The sequence below is a fragment of the Mya arenaria genome, chromosome 3 (assembly GCF_026914265.1).
Source record: "Mya arenaria isolate MELC-2E11 chromosome 3, ASM2691426v1".
Taxonomy (NCBI): Eukaryota; Metazoa; Mollusca; class Bivalvia; order Myida; family Myidae; genus Mya; species Mya arenaria.
In genome coordinates, this window is record NC_069124.1 from 15,528,911 (window position 1) to 15,550,155 (window position 21,245).

A 21,245-nucleotide genomic window follows, 5' to 3' on the forward strand; every position below is an offset into this window, starting at 1 on the left:
TTATCAGAATTAATAGACAAGAATGGCTAATGTCATTCGACTGATAAATTGGTGAATGCTTACTAATTTACTTCAACCAAGTAGATGTTTATAATTATATTATGTTTATACCATCCCTTTCAATATCTATCAACTGTTTATGTGCAAAACACAAATAAGTTAATTGGATGGTGCATATTCAGGTACAGCAAACAACAAAATGCGTAAGCCATACCTCTGCTGTGTGCTCAAACAACCAAATGTAAACACTGTTTAAACAGATAACTTACTAGGCTATTGTCATAAATGATGATAAATTTAATTAAATAGATGATTCCTTTCAGAAAAATAATTCCATGCAATAAGACAAAATATAATTTTGAACATTATTTTAGGTATAGATAGCATTTTATTGTAATAAGTTACAATATTTATTATGAATTGTTTTTAATTAAATTAAGACATAATTTTTCTTCATAATGATGCAAGAATTAGTATATATTTTCAGTACATTCATTTTGTTTTAATTTGCCAGTAGGTTAATTATTTAAGTTAAAATATAAAGCAATGTTATTAAGAATTAGATATTTTGAATTGCTAGATAAGAATTATATGGAGATACTTCATGGCGATCTTATTACAACTAACAAATAAAACTACGTACGCCAATTTTCGACGGAAGACACTATGTATTATTTTTTTCTGAAAATGAACATTTTTTATTTTTACATGATATCTCAAAGCGAATTTGCGGAACAACTCTAAACCGATTGCTTGTGGCTTCTTCAGACGAGATTTTAATAGGTATAAAATATTTTTCTTATGATTGAATAAACAAAATTGCACACTATGAAATTAAGTCATAGACATAATTTAATAATATAAACATACGTAATGTAGATATCTGTGTTTATCAAATTGGATTAAAGTGTCATTTTCATAAGCCATCGACATGATTGTAGTTTCACCTTACATACTATAATTACAAATATTATGAATATGTCATTATAACATGGGGGGTACAGTGTATTTTGTCAGCAATTATATCGTAAGGTCATGTATTCAAAAGTGATGTCATTGAATGTTTAGAGAAACAAAAAATGAACGGGTATATTTTCTTCATTTTATATATTCTTCATAGCGTATACTAACTAATAAGAAAAGATGTGTTGTATTTTGATAAATTTCTCATTTGAAAACGTTTTGAAAACAAAAAGATGAAGAATCTATGCTAGCATTATATAACCAAATAACCTATTTGCATGACCAAGTTGTCAGTTTTAGAGCTAAGCAACATTGAATCCTTTTCTGGTTTAAACACTGAAACCTTCCAGCCCAATATAAACGTTCTTGGTTTAACAATGAATTTGAAATTTTAAAGCGTAAATTGAGACTTGGAAACAAATGTATACAAAACATTACACTGATAAATTCCGTTCATTGTAGTATATGAAACATAAAAATGATTGTTGTATCACGCGTTAAGGTAAAAAGCAGGTCAATTTTCAATAAAACTGAATAAAAAACTTAGGAACAAGGAAATCGTTGATATAGATATAGATTTTACTTAAGAAGAAATTGTAAAAGCTATAAGTTCATTTAAAATGGGTGTTGTTGATGACTTAACGTCAGGAATATTTATTGAGTGCAACGATATCTTTGCAACAATTTGTGTTATTATTTGTATATACTATGTTTACCAAAATGACTAGACTAAGTGCATACCTGTACAATTGTTATAAATATAGATAATAATAATGTTTGCAATTATAAAGTTGCAACCCTTACAAGAATATTTTCTTTATCAGTTTCTATATTGCTGGATCCTCGATTGTGTAAATGAACAGATGGTTTTTATCCTTCTCACAGCTTGTCAATATGTATAATGACAAAAGAAGTACTGTAGACGGTATTTATGTTTTGTCATATATATTTCGTTTGCAGGTGATACTGTTTGTTGAAAATGTCTGTAAATGTAGTGAAAAACTATGATTTGAGAAAAAGGAAACAGAAAATAATAGTTGATTTGCACTATGATAGTTATAAAATTGATGTTGTTAAAAAACATACCTATCCAGGCTTTACTCTATCACAACATAGAATTATTCGAAAGCACATCAAAGTTATCGGAGCAGACAATGCGTGCTTTGTTCGCTTCTAATAAACCTTTTGATCTTATGCATTAAGACATAAGACTTAGTGATACACTTAACCAAATTGATTCATTGATATGGTATGGAAAGTCCTACACTTTATTATGGTTCTATAAAGCACAGGATACCAACAGATTCTTAAAACAAATTTGATGTGTTCACGCATTGCTGCCGTTTATGGTAATTTGGCAAGATTCCCAAGTCTGTTCATGAGTATACGAACGATTTAGTACTGGTTTAAATCATACGATAACATGAGTATTTTATTTTTTGTGAGTTTATGTAAAACTATTTTTTGTATCAATGGAAATGCGTTACGGATATTATTTGCTAGGTTTAGTTACTCGGAACAAAATCTTAATATAGATGAAGATAAAGGAATAAACACATAAAAATACAATAAATGTAACAAATGATGTAAAAAACAAATTTCTTGTTTTATTAGTATGTTCTCATTATCGGAAATTACAAATTATATTTCCAAGTATTTTAATCATTTGGCTTATCTGACAAAATTTTACATTTTTCTGTCGTGTAATAGCAATAAATATAAGGTCATAGTATTGTTTATCAATTGCTATATATATTATGTATGCTTAGCTTTTCGTAATTTACACGGTTTTAAAGGAAACATTTGACAGCTAAACGTCGTTTTCCTCCCCAACACGAGAGTTCTTTTTCTATCGCATACATTCGGTTGTAGGTTCGTTCTCTCATACAAGACCAGTTGTGACATCCATCTGTTGTTATCGATATCCAATCTTCAGTGAACGTCGACCAGTCTTCTACAATCCTAAACGTGCACTCCGTTATACTGCTTTCGTTTCCGGTACACTCGACCTTGGTTATAAACATATCCAACTTTCCAGGAAATTTTTCCATTCCGACGACGTCATTCTCAGCTTCAGTACCATTTAAAAGCAGGCTGCCGTTTCCATAGCCAAGCTGTTTACATACAATGGCTGCAAGTTTTTGTCGTTCTCCAAAAACGGAATCGCGTACACATATCGCACCGCTTTTATCATCTACCGTGAACACAACAAGTCCATTACCATTATCTGTTTCATTTACAAGAGAAAAAACGAAACCTGTATTGAAAAAATAGAACGTTGTTATTATTTATGAGATACTATATGAATGCAGATGACTGTCATTGGTAAGAAAGATTGGTATAATTTGCATATATACAAAGAAGACAATTAATACATTCTGAAATTAAAATAAAATACTGGTAGGTTACTGATAGCCAAATGGATAAATATTTGCAGATTCACCATTGACATAATTATACAAAGAACACAGGAAAACAAAATAACCACAATCTTTAATATACTTAACTTCAGGTAGCCTTATCAAGCGCATACCCGCGACCTAAGAAAAGCTCAATTACACGTAGCCAAAGTAAGCCGTAGCCTAGAATAAGATTAAGTAAGCTTAGCCTAAGCTTTTAATACTTGTTGCCATGAATACTATTGAATATTATTGAGCAACCTTAGGCTTGAGTAAGATTAAATATAGGTAGCCAAAACAAGCTCTAGCTCCCGTATTGAATAGGAGCTTAATAACTTCAGAATAAGAAATACGCTTCTGTTCCCCAATTAAAAAATGCTTAAGTACCCGTTTGGTTGTAACAGTAAACTGCAGGTATTCTGTTCTCATCGCAAGTCCCAACTGAGCCCCATTTGTCTTTTTGACATTGTCCAAGATAGTATTCGGTTCCATTGCACGCAATGTTTGCTAACCATGGAACACCTAGAATAATATTTAAAGACACACATTTAAAACGAAGTTAATCTTCAAATTCATTATTTGAATTGATACACATGTATATCACTTTTATACAATATGGTTATTAGTAATGCACTATCTGGGAGATTGTTTTCCCCTCTCAACGAATCGAAATCTGCAATTATCCAAGATGGTCAAATTCGATATGCCGAATCGAAACACATTTATCATATACTTTCCTGATCACTTCGTATGATATCATATCACTTAAATGGCACCCACCACATTTCATAATAGATATCGTTTTAATGACACACTTTTTTGTCGTATTGCCCTTTAGGAGAATACGGATTAGACTACCGTAGTTTGCGACATGTATTGCGTATGGATATAATACAACCAAACGATTTTAACATTTAAAATCAAGATAGTGTTATGTTACTCTATTATCTTACTGAGTTCAAAACCTATTGGAACGAAAATATTTTGCTTATTCTGAAAATAATTGAAACAAATAATTCATATACCTAAAAGTGGGACGGTGCTATATTTAGTATTTCTGGAATGGTAATATGCAGATCCACCTTTATATCCCTTCTCTCTGCAAATTACTGTCGCTGCTGCATCATCAAAACCATTAGCGCAGATAAAGCCCGAATTATCAAAATGTCTTATGATAACTTTTCCAGATGTATGGATCTTTAATTCATAATCTGCCAAATACATGATTTATGGAAAGCAATAGGAAACAAAAACATTTCGAAAATAACAACAATGCTGTAAATCATTTGATCACTCTCAAAACAAGCGTTTTTGTTTTGTTTTGTTTTTAAATTATATTGAACATTTCGATAAAAAGACACTTCTTAAACCTAAATACTTTTATGTTTTTAGGACAATTAAACATTTCTACAAAGAACAACAGTTCATTATTCATAAAACTTTTGAATGATAAATTGTGAATAACAAACAAAACGGTCAAAAATGAACACACCTTCATTTTCCAGATGGTTCGAGCAGGCTACAGAAGCGTAATGTCCACTGGTGCAGTTGGGAAAGTATTTAACATAATCGCATTCGAGTAGGTTTGACTCGATACCAGTACATTTGAAATTGCTATATACAATATCGTATTCCATTTGTCCCAAAGCGGAGCAACATATGCTTGTTCCATAAGCGAACCCAAGGGATCGACACACTGCTTGAGCAGCAAGTTTATCAAAACCTTCTGCACACGCAAGATGATAGTTGTCTCTGTCCCATACTTGAACAGCGCCAAATGTCACATTGGGTTGAAGTCGAACTTGTTACGATAAAAGTCATGTGTGTGTTTAAGGAATAACATAAATATATCTTTCAATAGCTAAATATAGGTAAAGTCGCATATCTTCAAAACGAATATAACACTTCTTCATCCCATTATCTGAATAGGTTTATAAGTTTTTCAAAATCATGATATTAAAATGTATTTATTAATTGCGGGTATGACAGTTTAGCGAAACAAGAAAGTAAACATCTCATTTTCTACTTATATTCATTTGATATCAGACGAAGTGTATTATTAAGAAAGTAATGTTCTGGTAAGCCTTACCTTACACAGATAAGATTAAAGCTTATTTTCTAAACCTAAACTAAGGTAGGTGTGACTGTACCTTTTTCCGTACAGAAAACATACGCCATGCACTTATCATAGTATTGTTGATTCGTAACATTAAAACTTCCCGGACAGGAGAATATAGACTTTTCTTCACCGCTGCATTCTATGTTGTGCAACCACAAACGACCTAAAAGGGCAACAGTTTGAATACACATGTTTGACCAAACCACCATTTAAGAGATGTGTCGCATGTACTTTTCGCGGTCAAATTGTTTATACAATCCTACGCATATGTACCAGAGAGCAACAGAGACTCAGCAAGGGCTTATCAGCTAGTAAATCACCTATAACTGTTAATCTCCCATTAACTTCAGCTGAAAGCCCAGCCATCACAAATTGGCCTTTTCTGATCTTATCTGGGCTGGTAAAGTTGATTTCTGAAGGGTCAAGTTAATTTCTTCAGATGCAGTTCTTCATAATATAATATTGAGTGAAGACATTCTAGAAAGTAGAAGAGTTGTATGCTTTATTATTTTAACGTTTTTTAACATCATATTAAATTGAAAGAAAAATGAATGAAATAATAAGGCAATATGGATATTTTTTGTATATTTAGCTCTCCTGAGCACGAAGTCTGTCGTCCGTCCTTCCGTCTGTCAACAATTGCTTAAAACACATCTCCTCTGAAACTACCAAGCCAAATTCAATGAAACTTTACAGGAAGCTTCCTTTGGCAACCCTCAACAAAAATACAACCAGGGGTCACGATTGATCAACAACAACAACAAATTTGCGACGTCCTGTTTTGCTTTAAGAAACATCTCCTCTGAAACTGCCGGTCCAAATTCAATGAATTTTACAGGAAGCTTTTTTGGGTAACCTTCAACAAAAATACAACAAGGGGTCGAGATTGATCAACAACAACAATCTTGCCAACTTCCTGCTTTGCTTTAAACAAGAGGGCCCTGAAGGCCCTGTATTGCTCACCTGATCCAATAAAGATCATCAAGAATAACATTCTGGTCAAGTTCCATGAACATATGGTCATAAATGTGGCCACTAGAGTGATAACATGATTTTCCTATTATTTGACCTGGTGACCTAGTTTTTAACCGCACATGGCCAGGATTCGAACTTGGCCTAGAGCTAATCAATATAAATATTCTGACTAAGTTTCATGAACATACAGTCATAAATGTGACCTCTAGACCTAACAAGCTTTTCCTATGATTTTATCTAATGACCTAGTTTTTGACCGCATATGACCCAGACTTAAACTTGACTTAGAGATTATTAATATAAACATTCTGACTAACTTTCATGAAGAAACATTTATAAATGTGACCTCTTGATTGCTAACAAACTTTTCCTTTAATTTGACCTGTTGACCTAGTTTTTAACCGCACATGATCAAGATTCGAACTTAGCCTAGAGCTTATCAATATGTACATTCTGACTAAGTTTCATGAACATACAGTCATAAATGTGACCTCTAGAGTGCTAACAAGCTTTCCCTATGATTTGACCTGGTGACCTAGTTTTTGACCTCACATGACCCAGATTTAAACTTGACTTAAAGATTATTAGTATAAACATTCTGAATAACTTTCATGAAGATACAGTTATAAACCTCTAGAGTGCTAACAAGATTTTCCTTCAATTTGAACTGGTGACCTAATTTTTGACCGCACATGACCCAGATTCGAACTTGACCTAGAGATTATTAATATCAACATTCTGACTAAGTTTCCTGAAGAAACAGTAATACATGTGACCTATATAGTGTTAACAAGCTTTTCCTTTAATTTGACCTTGTGACCTAGTTTTTAACCCCAGAATACCCAATATCGAACTTGTCCTAGTTATTGAGGGTAACCTTCTGACCAATTTTCATTAAGATTGTGCCCATATTGTGACCTCTAGAGTTTTAACAGTCATATTGTTGACGACGGACGACGACGACGGACGACGGACACAGGGCGATCACAACAGCTCACCATGACAATGCTATGTCGGCGACAATCGATAGTGGTTATCCAAAATCGATGTCGCTAATGTTACTTCCGGTAACTACATTTTTTTTTTTTTGTGGTTAAAGTCAACACACATGCGGTGAATTTAAACACTTATGCTTAATAACATACAAACTACCAAAAATTACAATCTTTTTTTAATTGTTGATGTATATTTCATAAAACCTTCTTCAATAACCGGTATATATGATGTAGTGTGTCCGGTCTTACCTGGAAATCCCAGCTCGATGTATACTGTTTTTGAAACATGTTTTGGTATCGTCTGTATTTATCTATTTTTTGTGTGAAAGTTTTATGAAATTAAGATGATCTTATGAAATATTCAATATGAATAAATGCCCATCACTGGCCAATGCATAGGAAATTTTGGGGAAAAGTTGAAATCTGGTCCATATGCGTAGGCCTGTATATAACCTATTAAAATTACAGATCTGGCAAATTGAATGAAAATAATCATGCTGAACTATTAAACTCATTATTCAAAGTAAATATCATTATATTGTTTTATATTACCTTTTCCTAATGATTTGTTAACATTGGTACCAGCAAGACCGTCATAAAAGCCCAAGTGCCGACAGGCTACCCTCGCATCCATATTAGTCCAGTTTCTATCGCAGATAACGCCCCACTCCCCGCTAACAGAAACCTTCACCATTCCTGAGTTTGGCGATGTTCCTGCATCAAGTTGTATATCGACACCTACAACAGATATGGACGACAAGGAAAATACGGTAAGACAATTTGGAATGTTATTCTCAGTTACTCACGCAAATACAATCGATGACACGGTCCGCCATATAACTAATAAAATTACACACAGTATTCATTTATTTTCTGGTCTTTCAATATTTATGCAAAAAGCTAAGACCCGACGGGGTGCAATTTGTTTTGTTTTTGACCGACACGCCATTGAATAAGTTGTGTCTAACATGACAATGTAACTTGGAGGAGTAATCACAATGAAATCATCATAAAAGTGTAATGAGTCGGAAAAACGTGTACCGGTCACCGGCAATTAGAAGTTTACATCATATTCCGGACTGATTTCCCTTGTTACTAGGAAACAAACACACGCGAACTTTGGAGCACAATTTAATAACAAGAATTGATAACTTTGATGAAATAAATTAAATGTAAGTGTTGTTCCAATGTTCTTGATAATAAGTATAACAAACAAACGATAGCAATGAACAAAGATAAAATAAAAAAAATACCGGTCAATTAGCAAAAACTATTGACGGGTTAGTTTTATACTTATATGTCTTAATGACTCATGGAAGTAAGAGGGTATTGCCAGTGTTTTACTTTTCATAGTTACAGTCAATCAGGAGCTGCTATTTCCGATTGTTGTATGTAGATTGCATTCGTCTGAAGGATATCACTTTTAGAGAGAATTTTTAGTTGTACCTTTATCAGGTCTTCATTACCTCATTCTGTACATACTTTTGAAATTGATGTGTATATATGATTGTATACAATGGAACATACAGAGACAAACCCAATATGTTTCATTTAAAGAACAGCATGTGTAGAGGCGAAACAATCACTAAACAAGAAATACATGGCAGCGAAATTACAACAAGCATTGAACAACTTTCGAAATATTGACGTTTTGAAAACGTTTTGATAAACCCTGTCGAATTCTAAGTGAACATAAAGTGATAACTAAATGAGGAGTTACTTATGTTTAAATTTTCCTATGCAACATATGCTTTACCTGTGCCATTTGTACAATGCACTTGTGCCGCGCTGCGAAAGTCCCTGAATGAGAATGCTTTCCAAAGAGGAGGTTTTTCTTCAAAGGTACAATTTTCAATGTGTCCTTCTGTTCCAGCACATTGCACGCTTGACATCCAGTATGGGTAACTTGGATCTTTGAATATAAAGTTGTTATACAACAATTAAAACTACAGAGACTAGCTCAGTTGATTACAGTTTATACAAGAACAGATTTAAAGGCACACGGTCAAAGGTAAAACAAAAAAGTCACAGAATGCAACCAGGCCAAACACATTACACAACATATCGTCATTAGTGAGCGTTGGGGTCATTTTGTATTGGAACAAAGCTAAAAAGGATTTACTAACTCTTCACGAGTTGACATGCAATGGATGTAAAGTAAGCTAATAAAAGTACACCCAACATGTTGACTATCAATGTCCTTTACTTTTCGTTAAATGATTTACCTGTATACTTGGGCCCGAGGGCTACACCTGTTTTATAACCCTGCTGTTGACACATGACCTTGGCGTCATTATCGTCCCAATCTTCAGGGTATATAACTCCCTTTATTCCGTCTTTCTCCACATACACTATGGTAGGTGAATGGTCACCCTCATTCCTGCAAAATGAATTGCATGCAATACATCGATCACTTCTGGTCTCTGATTCTACCTGGTCTATAGTTTCTAAACATGGACTGATGATTGATATCAGAGACAAAATGGCTGGATAAAATGCACTGGCTACTCGTTGATAGTGTCGACCCACTTACAAACAAGACAAAGTTGCAAGAATCACTCAAAAAGACGGGATATTAATAAAATAATGTTTTAAGGATTAACTGTGTAACTCTTACATCCACCGATAAAATCATCTTAAGATTGACTTTTATCTATCTTTCATTTTTTTCAAAAGGAGCATTACTTCAAGCGAATGAATGTAGGTAAACATTTCATGAAGTGAGCATAAAACCTATTTGTAACAAGTCGTTAAGGTCAATTTGTGATAATAAGTATGTACAAATGTTACATTTATCATTCAATTAAACATATGACAAAAAATGCTAAAAGGTTGACTTGTTTTGTGTATGCAATTAAATTTAGTTTCTTAATGTCAGAGGCATGTATATATATTAATATCAGATCTCCTATATAATCGTTTCCAAGCATTGGACTGCAAAAGAATAACAATTCGAAAAGTTATATAGTTGTAAAAAATGTCTTTCGGACACGTACCTGATCGTAGAGAGGTCATTGAACATTAAATTGAATTTGAAAATATTTTTTGTTTAAAAAAAACACCTTATTTTGATTCTTTGTGTCCAAAATATTCATATATTCCACCTTTAGTCATCAGGTTTGCTCGAAAAGTATGAACATTATCTCCAGCTTCAAATTAAACATTATATTGTGAGTTTCCGGAGTCTATACCTTCGTTCCCAAATGGGTATACGGAGCAGACAATAGAAGAGAACTCGTAGGTCATAGTTGACCGCTGCCAACAATCTCCATATGGTCTTATATAGCAGGCATACACGATGTGGAAGTCTTCTTGGGTTGCCTTTCCGTAATCACAGTCGGCAAAACTAATTTCACTTCCACTACAATTAAATTTGTGGAAAATGGGGATGCTCTTTGCCCCAAATAATCCTGAAAAAAAAGTCCTTGTTATATGAGTTACAATACAAGAATTCAGAAATGCGTTTGCTTAAATCGATATAAAATAATTGTACCTCAGGTATTGCTTGCTTTTCAAGATTTCAGTCAGTAAATTAGTGCGCAATAATGAATTCATACTGCCTGCATTGACATATACATATAAGCTTTATAAGACCCCGCATGATACCCAATCTTAAAGTTTTGTCGAGAACGGAAATGATATGATCTTTCCATTTATAATCTTTCCATTTAGCATCATCAGAAATGCCAAGTCCGAAATGTTTGTAAGAACGAACACTTTGTATTGGAGTAGTGTGCATAAACAAAAGGAGATGAATCCATCCATCCCGTTTTATAGAAAAAAAATAATTCATTCTGTTTTAGAAGTATTGAAAGTGACAAGCCATTTAGAAGGTCAAGTGGATAGTTTCTGAAGATTAGAATTGATGACAGCAGCTTCAGGTGTCTCGACCACAATGTACAGGCTAGTATCATCTGCAAATTAACGAGCGTAAGCTTTAATATCATCAGCGATATCATTAGTATAAATGAGAAAAAAGAGGACAAATACTAGAGCCCTGAGGCACTCCCGCAAGCATCAGACCAAGATGAAGAAGAATTCGAAACAACAAATATTTGTTTCCCACCGGTAAGATATGATGTAATCCTGTTCCGAAGATCCCCTCTGATGCCAAAAGAAGACAGTTTGTGAATAAGGCCTTTTTGCCAGACTCGATCGAACGCCTAAGGTATATCACAAAAACTGTACTTATCTCCTGAAAATATGCACACGTACCGTAAATAACAAAACGTGTAATACGTTTCCTGTCTATCGTTTAACACAAATTGCCTGCAGGTTGTTATAGATGATCACTCACCCACATATCTTCACAGAATGTGTTATTAAAGTTGTCGACATAAAATGTGGATACATCGCTATTTCTTGTAACATATCATGCTCAATTTTAACCTGACATGTCTCTGTTTTTGCATTATAAGCCTCCAGGCACAGAAACGGTACCTTGAAACCAAGCTGCCTGCACACAACTTTCACATATTTCCTCCAAAACCCATCAGTACACTGATGCCACTTTCCATTCGTATAGAATTGAACAACACTTAGGAAGTCTTACCATCCATGATGAACACTGCCAATAGTTTAAAAATGTACAGGCCTTAAAACTATATATTTAAACTACTTTAAATCTACAAACATTGCGTGTTAAATTAGTCACATGTTCTATGAAATATTTCGACTCGTTTCACATGCAAATTGGTACCCTCACGGCGTACTCTACTAGTGAAATGCACATTGTTGAAACTGTCTGATAATAAAACTAATCGTAATTTGCATTGATAAGGTTGCAAGCCATAACGGTTACTGTCAATTTATTTGAAAACAACGGAAAAGTTCAGTTTGGGGTATTGTTTCTGTATCAATTCCTTTATAAAAGGTGTAATCGATATGTAAAGTAGGCTGTATAATAAAGTACTAGTACGGCTTAAATCACTAGTTTTTGTTTTAGAATCTCTGTAAGCCTATTATAAAAAAGGATCTTAGACTCATGCTTTATATAGGTGTAGTAGTTATCCGTGGAATGTCCCTGGTCCAAAAATACTGATCTCTAGTATACTATAATTATACTATAATTGTAGTGTTTTCTAACCCAACAGCCCCTGTACTAAGAACCTTCAATGATATTGTTGTGTTGCTCTAACTAAACTACAAATGTTTTAAGATTTTTGTCCTCAAGTATAATACTAATATAAGAAACATGGAGCACACTAATGATCTAGTCTTGATAAAACTAAGGATATTATTTATGTTTTAACTTTTTGCTACTGAGTTGTTTCTGTAGTTTTTCACATAAATATTGGACTAGTGAAAAACATAAAACCGAGTCTTTACCGGACAGTTCCTGATATAAGGCGCTTAGAAAAACGCATACGATTGTTAGTTTTAAAATGTATAATATAGTTTAAATGGTAATAACCACATAATCATATCCATAGATCCTAACTGAATAGTGCAAGGACAAGTGTTGACGTTGACGCTAGCAGGCTCTGAAGTATCATATTTCTTTTTTGTCTTTGTTTACTTAAATGTAACTTTGCATGTGTGTGTGTGTGAAGTTCAGTAACATTTAACCATAACGGTTGGAGAGTTTAGAATGTATTCATGCCTCCACAAGAATTCTTTGAATGAACTTTTCTTTATTCCAGGATTAATTTGCATTGAAACAATGTTTAGTTCAAACTTTCATCCGTTTTCGACAAAAGTTGACCTAACCTAACACCGCGCAATCATAATTTAAAGCTGTAATACAAAACAATTTGTTTACAACGGTTTCGTATGTTTAGTGTAATAAAGAATGTTCACTAACACGATTATATGATGAATGTTTATTTAAATGAACACTTCATCATTTGTAAATTATATTTGTAATAAAATTAAATGTTGTTATTGTGGTACGACATGTGTGACGAATATTACCTAAACATAGATTACAAAGACAATGAAAATATGATTACTTTTATTTGATGAACCTAGTCGAAATATTTATAGAAATTATAATTAAAATGAATTATCTATTTACGTTCTGAGCCGAACAATCATCATTTATAATTATTTCTTTTTTTTATTTTGTCTCAAATGAGAAACTACTTTATACCTTGCTTCATACATACCTGGATTTAATGACAGGTCAAAATATATGTATTGATCACCCTATAAATGAATCCTTACCCTAGTAAATGATATGCTACATGCTGATCTCACGCATCCGAAATTACCTCGTGCTTTCAGGTCATGGTACAAAATAATTTGACAACTTAATTTAGGTTTTAAGTTACAGATTCGTTCTTTACAGATGCAAACATTATTGGACCTCGCTAAAGGACGAGTAGTCTTGTGGATGGGATACATTTGTCAGATGAAAAATGAAAAATACAAAATTTGACAGCCAGCAACCAAAATATAGTTGTTTTTACTTCCTATCAATTCCAATAGTTTACTTGTAATCCAGAAACAGAAAAAAATCAGTAAGAAACATACATGGACTACTTCAGTTATTCTAAACGTTTTGGCGCATGGTAAAAAACACATTTTATTTGCGTTTTGAGTATTAATTTATTGTCTGGGATTCCACATTTGATATCCCATCGATTAGATTTAAGGGTGTCGCTTATTTATTTAGTGATAACATTGAATTCAAAACAAGTACAATGCTTACAACTTAATCTTACGTTTAAATTGTAAAATAAGCAGAGGATTAAATATTACGAAGGAGGAAGTATTTTGTGGACTGCGTAAATTACGCAGTATTATACAGCATTTGGTCAAATAAGTATGCAAATGTTAAAACATTAAAATATTTAACATTGATGACATACAAATCATGGGAAACAATGGAAGTTTTGCGAGTGTTCCCAAAGCAGGGAACAATACCCGCACTTATAAACGAGAAAGTAGCATGTTCGAACATGATAGAGCTGATGATCTTTTAAACCAATTTGAAGAGAAAATAACCTTTTGGAAAACGGAAATCGTTAAAGCAAGAGGAAACATTGATTCCAATTCTGCGGAGGAGATAAAGTGGTATTTTTACACACAAATGAAGGTTGCGGCTGAAGTTTTATTAAAACAGGTACACGTATAAACAATGTGAACTATAGGTTTTCTTCTATTTTCGTTATAAGTAATAGTAATTCTCTATATGTTTATACACAAATAAAATTTAACTTCCTTCTATGCGGTATTGGTGACAGTAATTCAGTAAATGTTCATACATAAAATAATTTAACCTATTTCTATGTAGTATTGATGATAATAATAATCTACATGTTTATACACAAATCTAATTTTCCTTCCTTTTATGCGGTATTGGTGATTGTAATACTCTACATGTTTATACACAAATATATTTTTACTTCCTTCTATGCGGTATTTGTCGTTTGCCCATTGCCACTAAACCGGGTTTATGTTTAAACATTTTGCTACTGAGCATGTTTCTGCAGCTTTTTGCATATATATTGGTGACAGGTATTCTCTACATATTTATACACAAATACAGTTTTACTTCCTTCTATGCGGTATTGGTGAAAGTAATTCAGTACATGTTCATACATAAAAATAATTTTACTTATTTCAATGCAGTATTTGTGATAACAATTATCTACATGTTTATACACAAATATAATTTTACTTCCTTCTATGCGCTATTGGTGATTGTAATTCTCTACATGTGTATACACAAATATATTTTTACACATTTATGTGGTTTGGGTGATAGCAATTCTCTACATGTTTATACACAAATAAATTTTTACTTCCTTCTATGCGGTATTGGTGATAGTTAGTATCTACATGTTGATACACAAACATTATTTTACTTCCTTTTATTCGGTATTGGTGACAGTTATTTCCTACATGTATATACACAAATATAATTTAACTTCCTTATATGCGGTTTGGGTGATTGCAATTTTCTCCATCTTTGTACTCAAACATAATTTTACTGATTTATGCTGTTTGTGTGAAAATGAATATCGAACAGATATATTTCTTAAAAATGAGAACGCAGACACTTTTTTTCCAAACACTGTAAACAAAACTCGGATTAACAATTGAAATAGGAGGGTTTAACAAATTAGGCTCAATTGTTTAATGTTGTTTTTATTTGATAACTGATAGGAAGATTGTGGGGTTTTCATTATATAAATAATAGAACTCGTAAAACAGTCGGACAAGTCCATTTGCCATTCAATAAATTCCAACTTCTCGTGCTTGCTTATTTCTATCTTGGAAACAAAATATTTAATTGGCTTCATAATATGTTTTAAAATCAGACAAATGCATCTATTTCCAACGGCTAAGCTCATCTTTAATTGAAACTGTTATACTCCTGGTCTGACAATGGAGAAAGCGTCACAGGCGTCGAACGCGATTCTGCATAGAAGCTATACAAAAACAGATACAATTTCACATATTTCTTCATTTTGTTCGAGTATGATATAATTGTTTGCTGCTAAGTAATTTCACATATCTGATTCAATACTGCTTCAGATTCCACAAGATTTTTTACAAAGATATGAAACCTCCGAACAAGCCAAAGAACAAAAGAAAAACAGCTGTCAGTCTACAGAATATTATCGACAGCCAACGTTAAAAAGCAAAACAAGCACTGAAGCTGCGTGCGTTCGTATTGCACAGAAAACAGTTATTGACAACAATGCCTCCACAGTGTCCATGACTATAGAAAAAGAGTCGACAGAACCGTATACCAAGATACACCAACAAATGTGTGACTTCAGGGAGCGATTGGAGCTGGAGAAAGATGAAACAATTCGGTTACTCGCAGCAAATGATCAACTAAAGACCGAACTTAAGCAGTTTAAAGCTGAAAATGAGGAACTGTTAACAAGGTTTGATATTAGTCGGTGAAGTCATAGTAATCTGTTTCTTTGGGGTCCTTGAATATTACTTATTTATTTTTTTGAAAATCTTAACCCACTTACAATGATTGAAGAGGTTTGTGACGATGTTGCTGCTACCATTGCTGAAAATAAGCAAATTCAAAGATATTTAAATCCTTAAGAAATGCCTTGTATTTACCTTTTGCTCAGAAAGTCGTATATAAAAATAACTTAAAAAAACACTTTGAAGTGACGTTTTTAAACGAATTCACCCTCGTTAAAGATAAACGTTTGGAATGTATTGATACTATAAATTGTATAATTTAAGGACATAATCTAAGGCTTAAGGGCCGTTCACAGAGTTCAAAACATTTGAATGTCCAAAAAACACTTATGTTCATGTTTTGTTTGATTTGTATTTAGTTTGGATTTTTAATATGCTACATGCATCATATGCGTTGCAACATGATAAGGTGTAACAAGTTATATCATATTAATTTCAATTGCAGAAGCATTGTATTTTTTTCGGAAATTTCGTTATACAAAATGAGTATGTTTTTGTGTCAAAACAGTCAACCCTATCAGATATTTGCATTTGTATGATAAAGAAATGACTATTTTCCAATTTTGTAGTTATATTTTTGAATATTTTGAATATATATTGAAGAACCCGCGAGACATTGTTCATTGGGTAGTCTGTGGCTTTTTCACACACTTAATTATAGTTATATTGTCTTTTGACATTTCCAATAAAATAATTCTTTGGATTCAAAGTCTGATAAAATACTTTATTGTAACATTTTGTCAACTTCCTATTCCCCTTAATCATGTGGCAAAAGATGTATTACTCATGCAAAAGATTGATTCTCAAAACTTTATAAATCATGAACCTTTGAAACAACTGTTATATGTCCCCATCCACTTTTGCATTGTGTTAGACCATTAACTGTTAAACATTATTGCAATTTAGAGAATTTTAATATAGTGCTGTATAAATCCAAATGATTTTTAATTTAATATTCATCTTTGTAGATTGAGTAAGATTGCAGGAGATAGGCTGACGAAAGACAATCCCAACATTACAGATCTTAACGATTCGGACAGACCTTTGAAACTTGGTGAAAAGTACAGTGAACTTTATGACAATGAGTGGACCAATGCGTTTGAATGTTTGACCGAGGTTGGCTACACTGAGGAGGAATCGATTGAGACACTGCACCTCACGTTATTGGTAAAAGTATTTTACCTGATTTCATGGAGTGATGTACAAAGAGTTACTCACAATTGACACTCAATTATAAAAAGCATTAGAATTACAATTTGGATATTTCACAAAAAAAGATATAAGTTAAGAAAATCCGGTGACATACTAAAGCGATTTCCATTTACATGTTATTAATATAAAATGAGCGCTAAACAACTGATAACGCAGTCGTTTCCACAGTGTTATATCAATTCAAAAATTTCCATTTGTTAGAACGCGTTTGAATTTTGCGAGAAGAAAGCCAGTCAGATACTTAAGCAAACAGATGATGCTGTCAACCTCCTGTTTGATGAATACCGGAAGTCTGCAGTGTTCAAGGTAGTAGGAAATGCATTTATTTAATGCGTGTTAATTTTCCGTCTGAAATATTCTGTGAACTTTATATGACGTAATGGGCAAGTGTTCAGATGCTACCGTATAACACAATGTTTCCTGAGTCTGTACCACACACTTTCCAAGGGTGCATGCACAAATCAACTTTCGCAATATTACGCAAAGTCATTAGTTCTCGTGTCTTGCTTAAGTAACGATACATCGCATTAAACCTACGCAAACGTATCGCATTGGTACAACCCAACGGATCAAGCGACAAATAAATAATTCCTTATTCATGCAGTATATATGCTTTGTTGTTATAATCTGTGGTGTTATTTCTGTTCCGGAAGCTTTCCTTATAATCCAGACTCATTTTATAAAATGCATTTGCTTTGTAGGACATTCCTGTACATCTGACGATTTCCCGTAAACAGGTATGCAAACTTATGTACATTGAAGAGAGCATTATTACGAAAAACAGTAAGAAATTCAACATAAATAAAAAAAAACATCGTGATGTGTTTCCAAAATTAACTTACTTACTGTAATCTAAGTAAACGACTTTCCTCGTTTTATGAATACGATTTTAATCGGATTGTGATGTTGTGATGTTGTGTGTGTGTGTGTGTATATCATTTTGTCCTTTTTCAATTGAAGCTTGCCAAGTTTGCAAAATATTGCAAAGAACAGTCGACTATAGAAGACATGCAGCTTCAAAAACGATGGGAACCTAAGAGGAGAAAAAGTTACGCTGATGAAACCGAACAAAAAAATGAAATTGAAGTGGTATGTTTACTAACGATTTGGCTCACATGGCTTAGATCAGTGTGTCACAAAACGATATTTTGAATGCTTGCATAATATTGAAAGTATGTACTTCGGTTATTTCAATATAAAGGCATTGGAATACACTTGATTTTTTTTCTAACTAAATTGATACACATTTTGTGATCAATACATAAGGCATAAATTAACTTTACAGGCATCAAGACACGTAAAAGTTGAAGAACAGATGACGAAAGTCAGAAAAGAAGTTTCACGGTCAATATTACCAATCGTGCAAAGAGTGAGAGGAATGTTTATCATGTATTTATAAACATACGCAAACATAAACCGTTATCAAACAATTTCTTAACGAGCGACAATTCGTAGACACTGCAATCGTTCTAAAATAACATGTTTTAGTACAAAAATGTTTTAAAGTTGGCAAATCTTGATTCCGGCGATTACTCTACGTCAATAAAATAATAAGGTTTTTCAGCAGCCAGAGAAAAATATATTTGTTTATTCCGTAGGCTTACATGGAGGCGAGCTGGCGGAAGCACTGTTTACATGGCCTCAAACCTTTCGTTATGCAGTGTCTTTACATCGGTTGGATGATGGTCGTTCAAAGTCCACCTATGAGTTTTAAAACAGCTTTGCGGGGCGACAAGTTTGATTCAAATGTTTTCAAACAATACACCTGTACAGGATCAATAGTGGATTTTGTTGTCTGGCCTGCGCTGTTGTTGCATGAATGCGGACCTGTAGTTGAAAAAGGCGTGGCCCAGCCGCAAAAGCCGAACTAATCAAGTGCCATCCTTGCATCAACTACACAATTTCACAAACTACTTGTTTTTATAATACACACTGCAATACATATTATTGAAGCAGAGGAACAATGTCATTTTTAGAAAAATGTTTCGTAAACAACAAGTAAAACAGATATGAACAAAATGATTTAAAACTGTTTAACCATAGTTATTTATATATATTTAAGCATTTAACTAAGTGAAGCGCACTAGGTCTATTTAACATAAGTTATTTAAATGTGAAATTGTTAAAAGTCAGTTGTCAGATTTTTGATAAGCACATGTATATAGATAGTGACTGGGGTTCTTTAAAACTACACTCAATGTCAATGAATGAAATTGCGCTCACACTAAATAAAACACATTAAAAGTGTGGATACCGTGGAAGCGCCCAAACAATAAAGAACTGTTAAACGTCATCGTCCCTATCATGTTTGCCAAAGCAGGTTTAACATGGGAAAAGGGAGGTAAGATCCGTATATGTAGCACGAGCTGTTTATTCACGCGTACCAACTATCTTTATAGCAAAGAAATACTAGAACAATATAATAAAAACCTGAGTTTATAAACAGATTGATACTTAATTAAGAAAATCATTTTATTAGTGAATGTGAACTGTATTGTGGCGTTGTGTGTCTCTCATTGATGTCTAGGGGACTGATCCTTGTGCCTTAAAATACGACATAGGTTCAATCTTAGGCTGCTGTGGTTGTCTCTATAGTTTCAATTATTGAATTAAAGAATACACAACATTATACTAACAGCGTTTTGATGCAAGAACAAAAAAGACAATCAAAACATTTTACCCAACACTAAGAATTTTGGGCAGACTTAGGTCTGTAGTAACACGTTCAGCCTAAGTTTACTATTTCATTGCAGTAGTTTGATAGTAAACTGCAGCTGCTTATGTGTATTCTTAATTCATTGGTCTAAATGGCAGCGTTTTTTCGTATCAAATGATTTTGCAGAACATGAATATTTAAATATAGATGTCGAAAACAATGGATAACCATCATACCGCTTTAACAAAAATCAATGACCTACTATATTTTGGACCAGTCAATAAGACATGCAAAAGTTCACAATAGTTTTGGGGCTGATGGGCCTATAGTTTCCAGTGCATTACAGAATCTAATGGTTACTGCATTATGTATTGTTGAAGTACTCGTAGCGCTTCAGTTTTATTTAGTTCATGGGCTGAGCTTGTCCTCGGTCATTGGAAGGAGCGCGATTGTGGAAACATTCTGTTAACTAATTACGAGGAAAACGTACAGGCAAACATTCTTATTGTTATGTAATTTGATTTTAGGAACGATCTTCTGATCAGTCAATGCGTTAACAAAAGAGTATGTTTTTAAAGTGTTTTCGGACTTTTCGGAATCCTTATAGCACACAACAGACAATGTTGATTTGTTTTCAATGGCCTAGAAAAATGAATTATAGACTTAAAGTAGGATGAATAAGCATTGACTTATATATAACTATTTAAATATATTTATATATAACTTGTAGCATACTTATACAGAGTATGAAACTAATATCGTGTATTTTCAAACATCAAACACAATGTTTTATTGAAAAGAATAGCGTTTGACTTATCTGTTTAAATGCATTTTTATTAGCGTTGATTCTTGCCTTACAGGTCAGCCGGTGTTTGACATTACCTTTTCTTGCATACCGGACGTCATTCGGAACTCCTCGGCCATTTTATCGAAAACAACCTCGGATGTATATGGACGGTTTACATACTCAAAAAGTGGTACGTTTAAGTCCGCTGCAAGTAGATCGCGTAGTAATTTTATTTAGCAGT

General features: G+C 33.2%; 2 protein-coding genes across 3 annotated transcripts; one reads left to right on the forward strand and one right to left on the reverse strand.

The window, feature by feature from the left end:
• Positions 1 to 2,550: 2,550 nt before the first annotated feature.
• LOC128228455 (lysyl oxidase homolog 2-like) lies at positions 2,551 to 10,774 on the reverse strand. The gene is made up of 9 exons (XM_052939774.1): positions 10,643 to 10,774; positions 9,677 to 9,831; positions 9,208 to 9,363; positions 8,004 to 8,189; positions 5,513 to 5,644; positions 4,855 to 5,163; positions 4,388 to 4,573; positions 3,750 to 3,884; positions 2,551 to 3,220 (listed from the first exon to the last, which is right to left on the reverse strand). The coding sequence occupies exons 2-9, from the start codon at positions 9,729 to 9,731 to the stop codon at positions 2,754 to 2,756; spliced, it is 1,626 nt and encodes a 541-aa protein (XP_052795734.1). The 5' UTR covers positions 9,732 to 9,831; positions 10,643 to 10,774; the 3' UTR covers positions 2,551 to 2,753.
• A 3,223-nt stretch (positions 10,775 to 13,997) lies between these two features.
• LOC128228454 (uncharacterized) lies at positions 13,998 to 19,854 on the forward strand. 2 transcript variants are annotated; one of them, XM_052939773.1, is made up of 8 exons: positions 13,998 to 14,517; positions 15,936 to 16,294; positions 17,318 to 17,516; positions 17,763 to 17,867; positions 18,263 to 18,298; positions 18,522 to 18,650; positions 18,847 to 18,950; positions 19,160 to 19,389. In XM_052939773.1, exons 1-8 carry the CDS (start codon positions 14,269 to 14,271, stop codon positions 19,242 to 19,244), a joined length of 1,266 nt encoding a protein of 421 aa, XP_052795733.1. In that variant the 5' UTR covers positions 13,998 to 14,268; the 3' UTR covers positions 19,245 to 19,389. The 2 variants fall into 2 exon arrangements, with proteins under 2 accessions (XP_052795733.1, XP_052795732.1); XM_052939772.1 differs by having other exon boundaries at positions 14,003 to 14,517; positions 18,847 to 18,930; positions 19,160 to 19,854.
• The last annotated feature ends 1,391 nt before the right edge of the window (positions 19,855 to 21,245 follow it).

Bases quoted from the DNA above. Each gene is read 5' to 3' on its own strand.
- LOC128228454 (XM_052939772.1), top strand. From the start codon at position 14,269: ATGGGAAACAATGGAAGTTTTGCGAGTGTTCCCAAAGCAGGGAACAAT. The intron at 14,518-15,935 runs GTACACGTATAA...ATACTGCTTCAG, and splicing joins CTGAAGTTTTATTAAAACAG to ATTCCACAAGATTTTTTACA. The intron at 18,931-19,159 runs GTGAGAGGAATG...TTTATTCCGTAG, and splicing joins TATTACCAATCGTGCAAAGA to GCTTACATGGAGGCGAGCTG.
- LOC128228455 (XM_052939774.1), bottom strand. From the start codon at position 9,731: ATGTGTCAACAGCAGGGTTATAAAACAGGTGTAGCCCTCGGGCCCAAG. The intron at 4,574-4,854 runs GTGTGTTCATTT...TGTATTTGGCAG, and splicing joins GAACCATCTGGAAAATGAAG to ATTATGAATTAAAGATCCAT. The intron at 3,221-3,749 runs GTACTTAAGCAT...TTTTCAATACAG, and splicing joins TTACTGTTACAACCAAACGG to GTTTCGTTTTTTCTCTTGTA.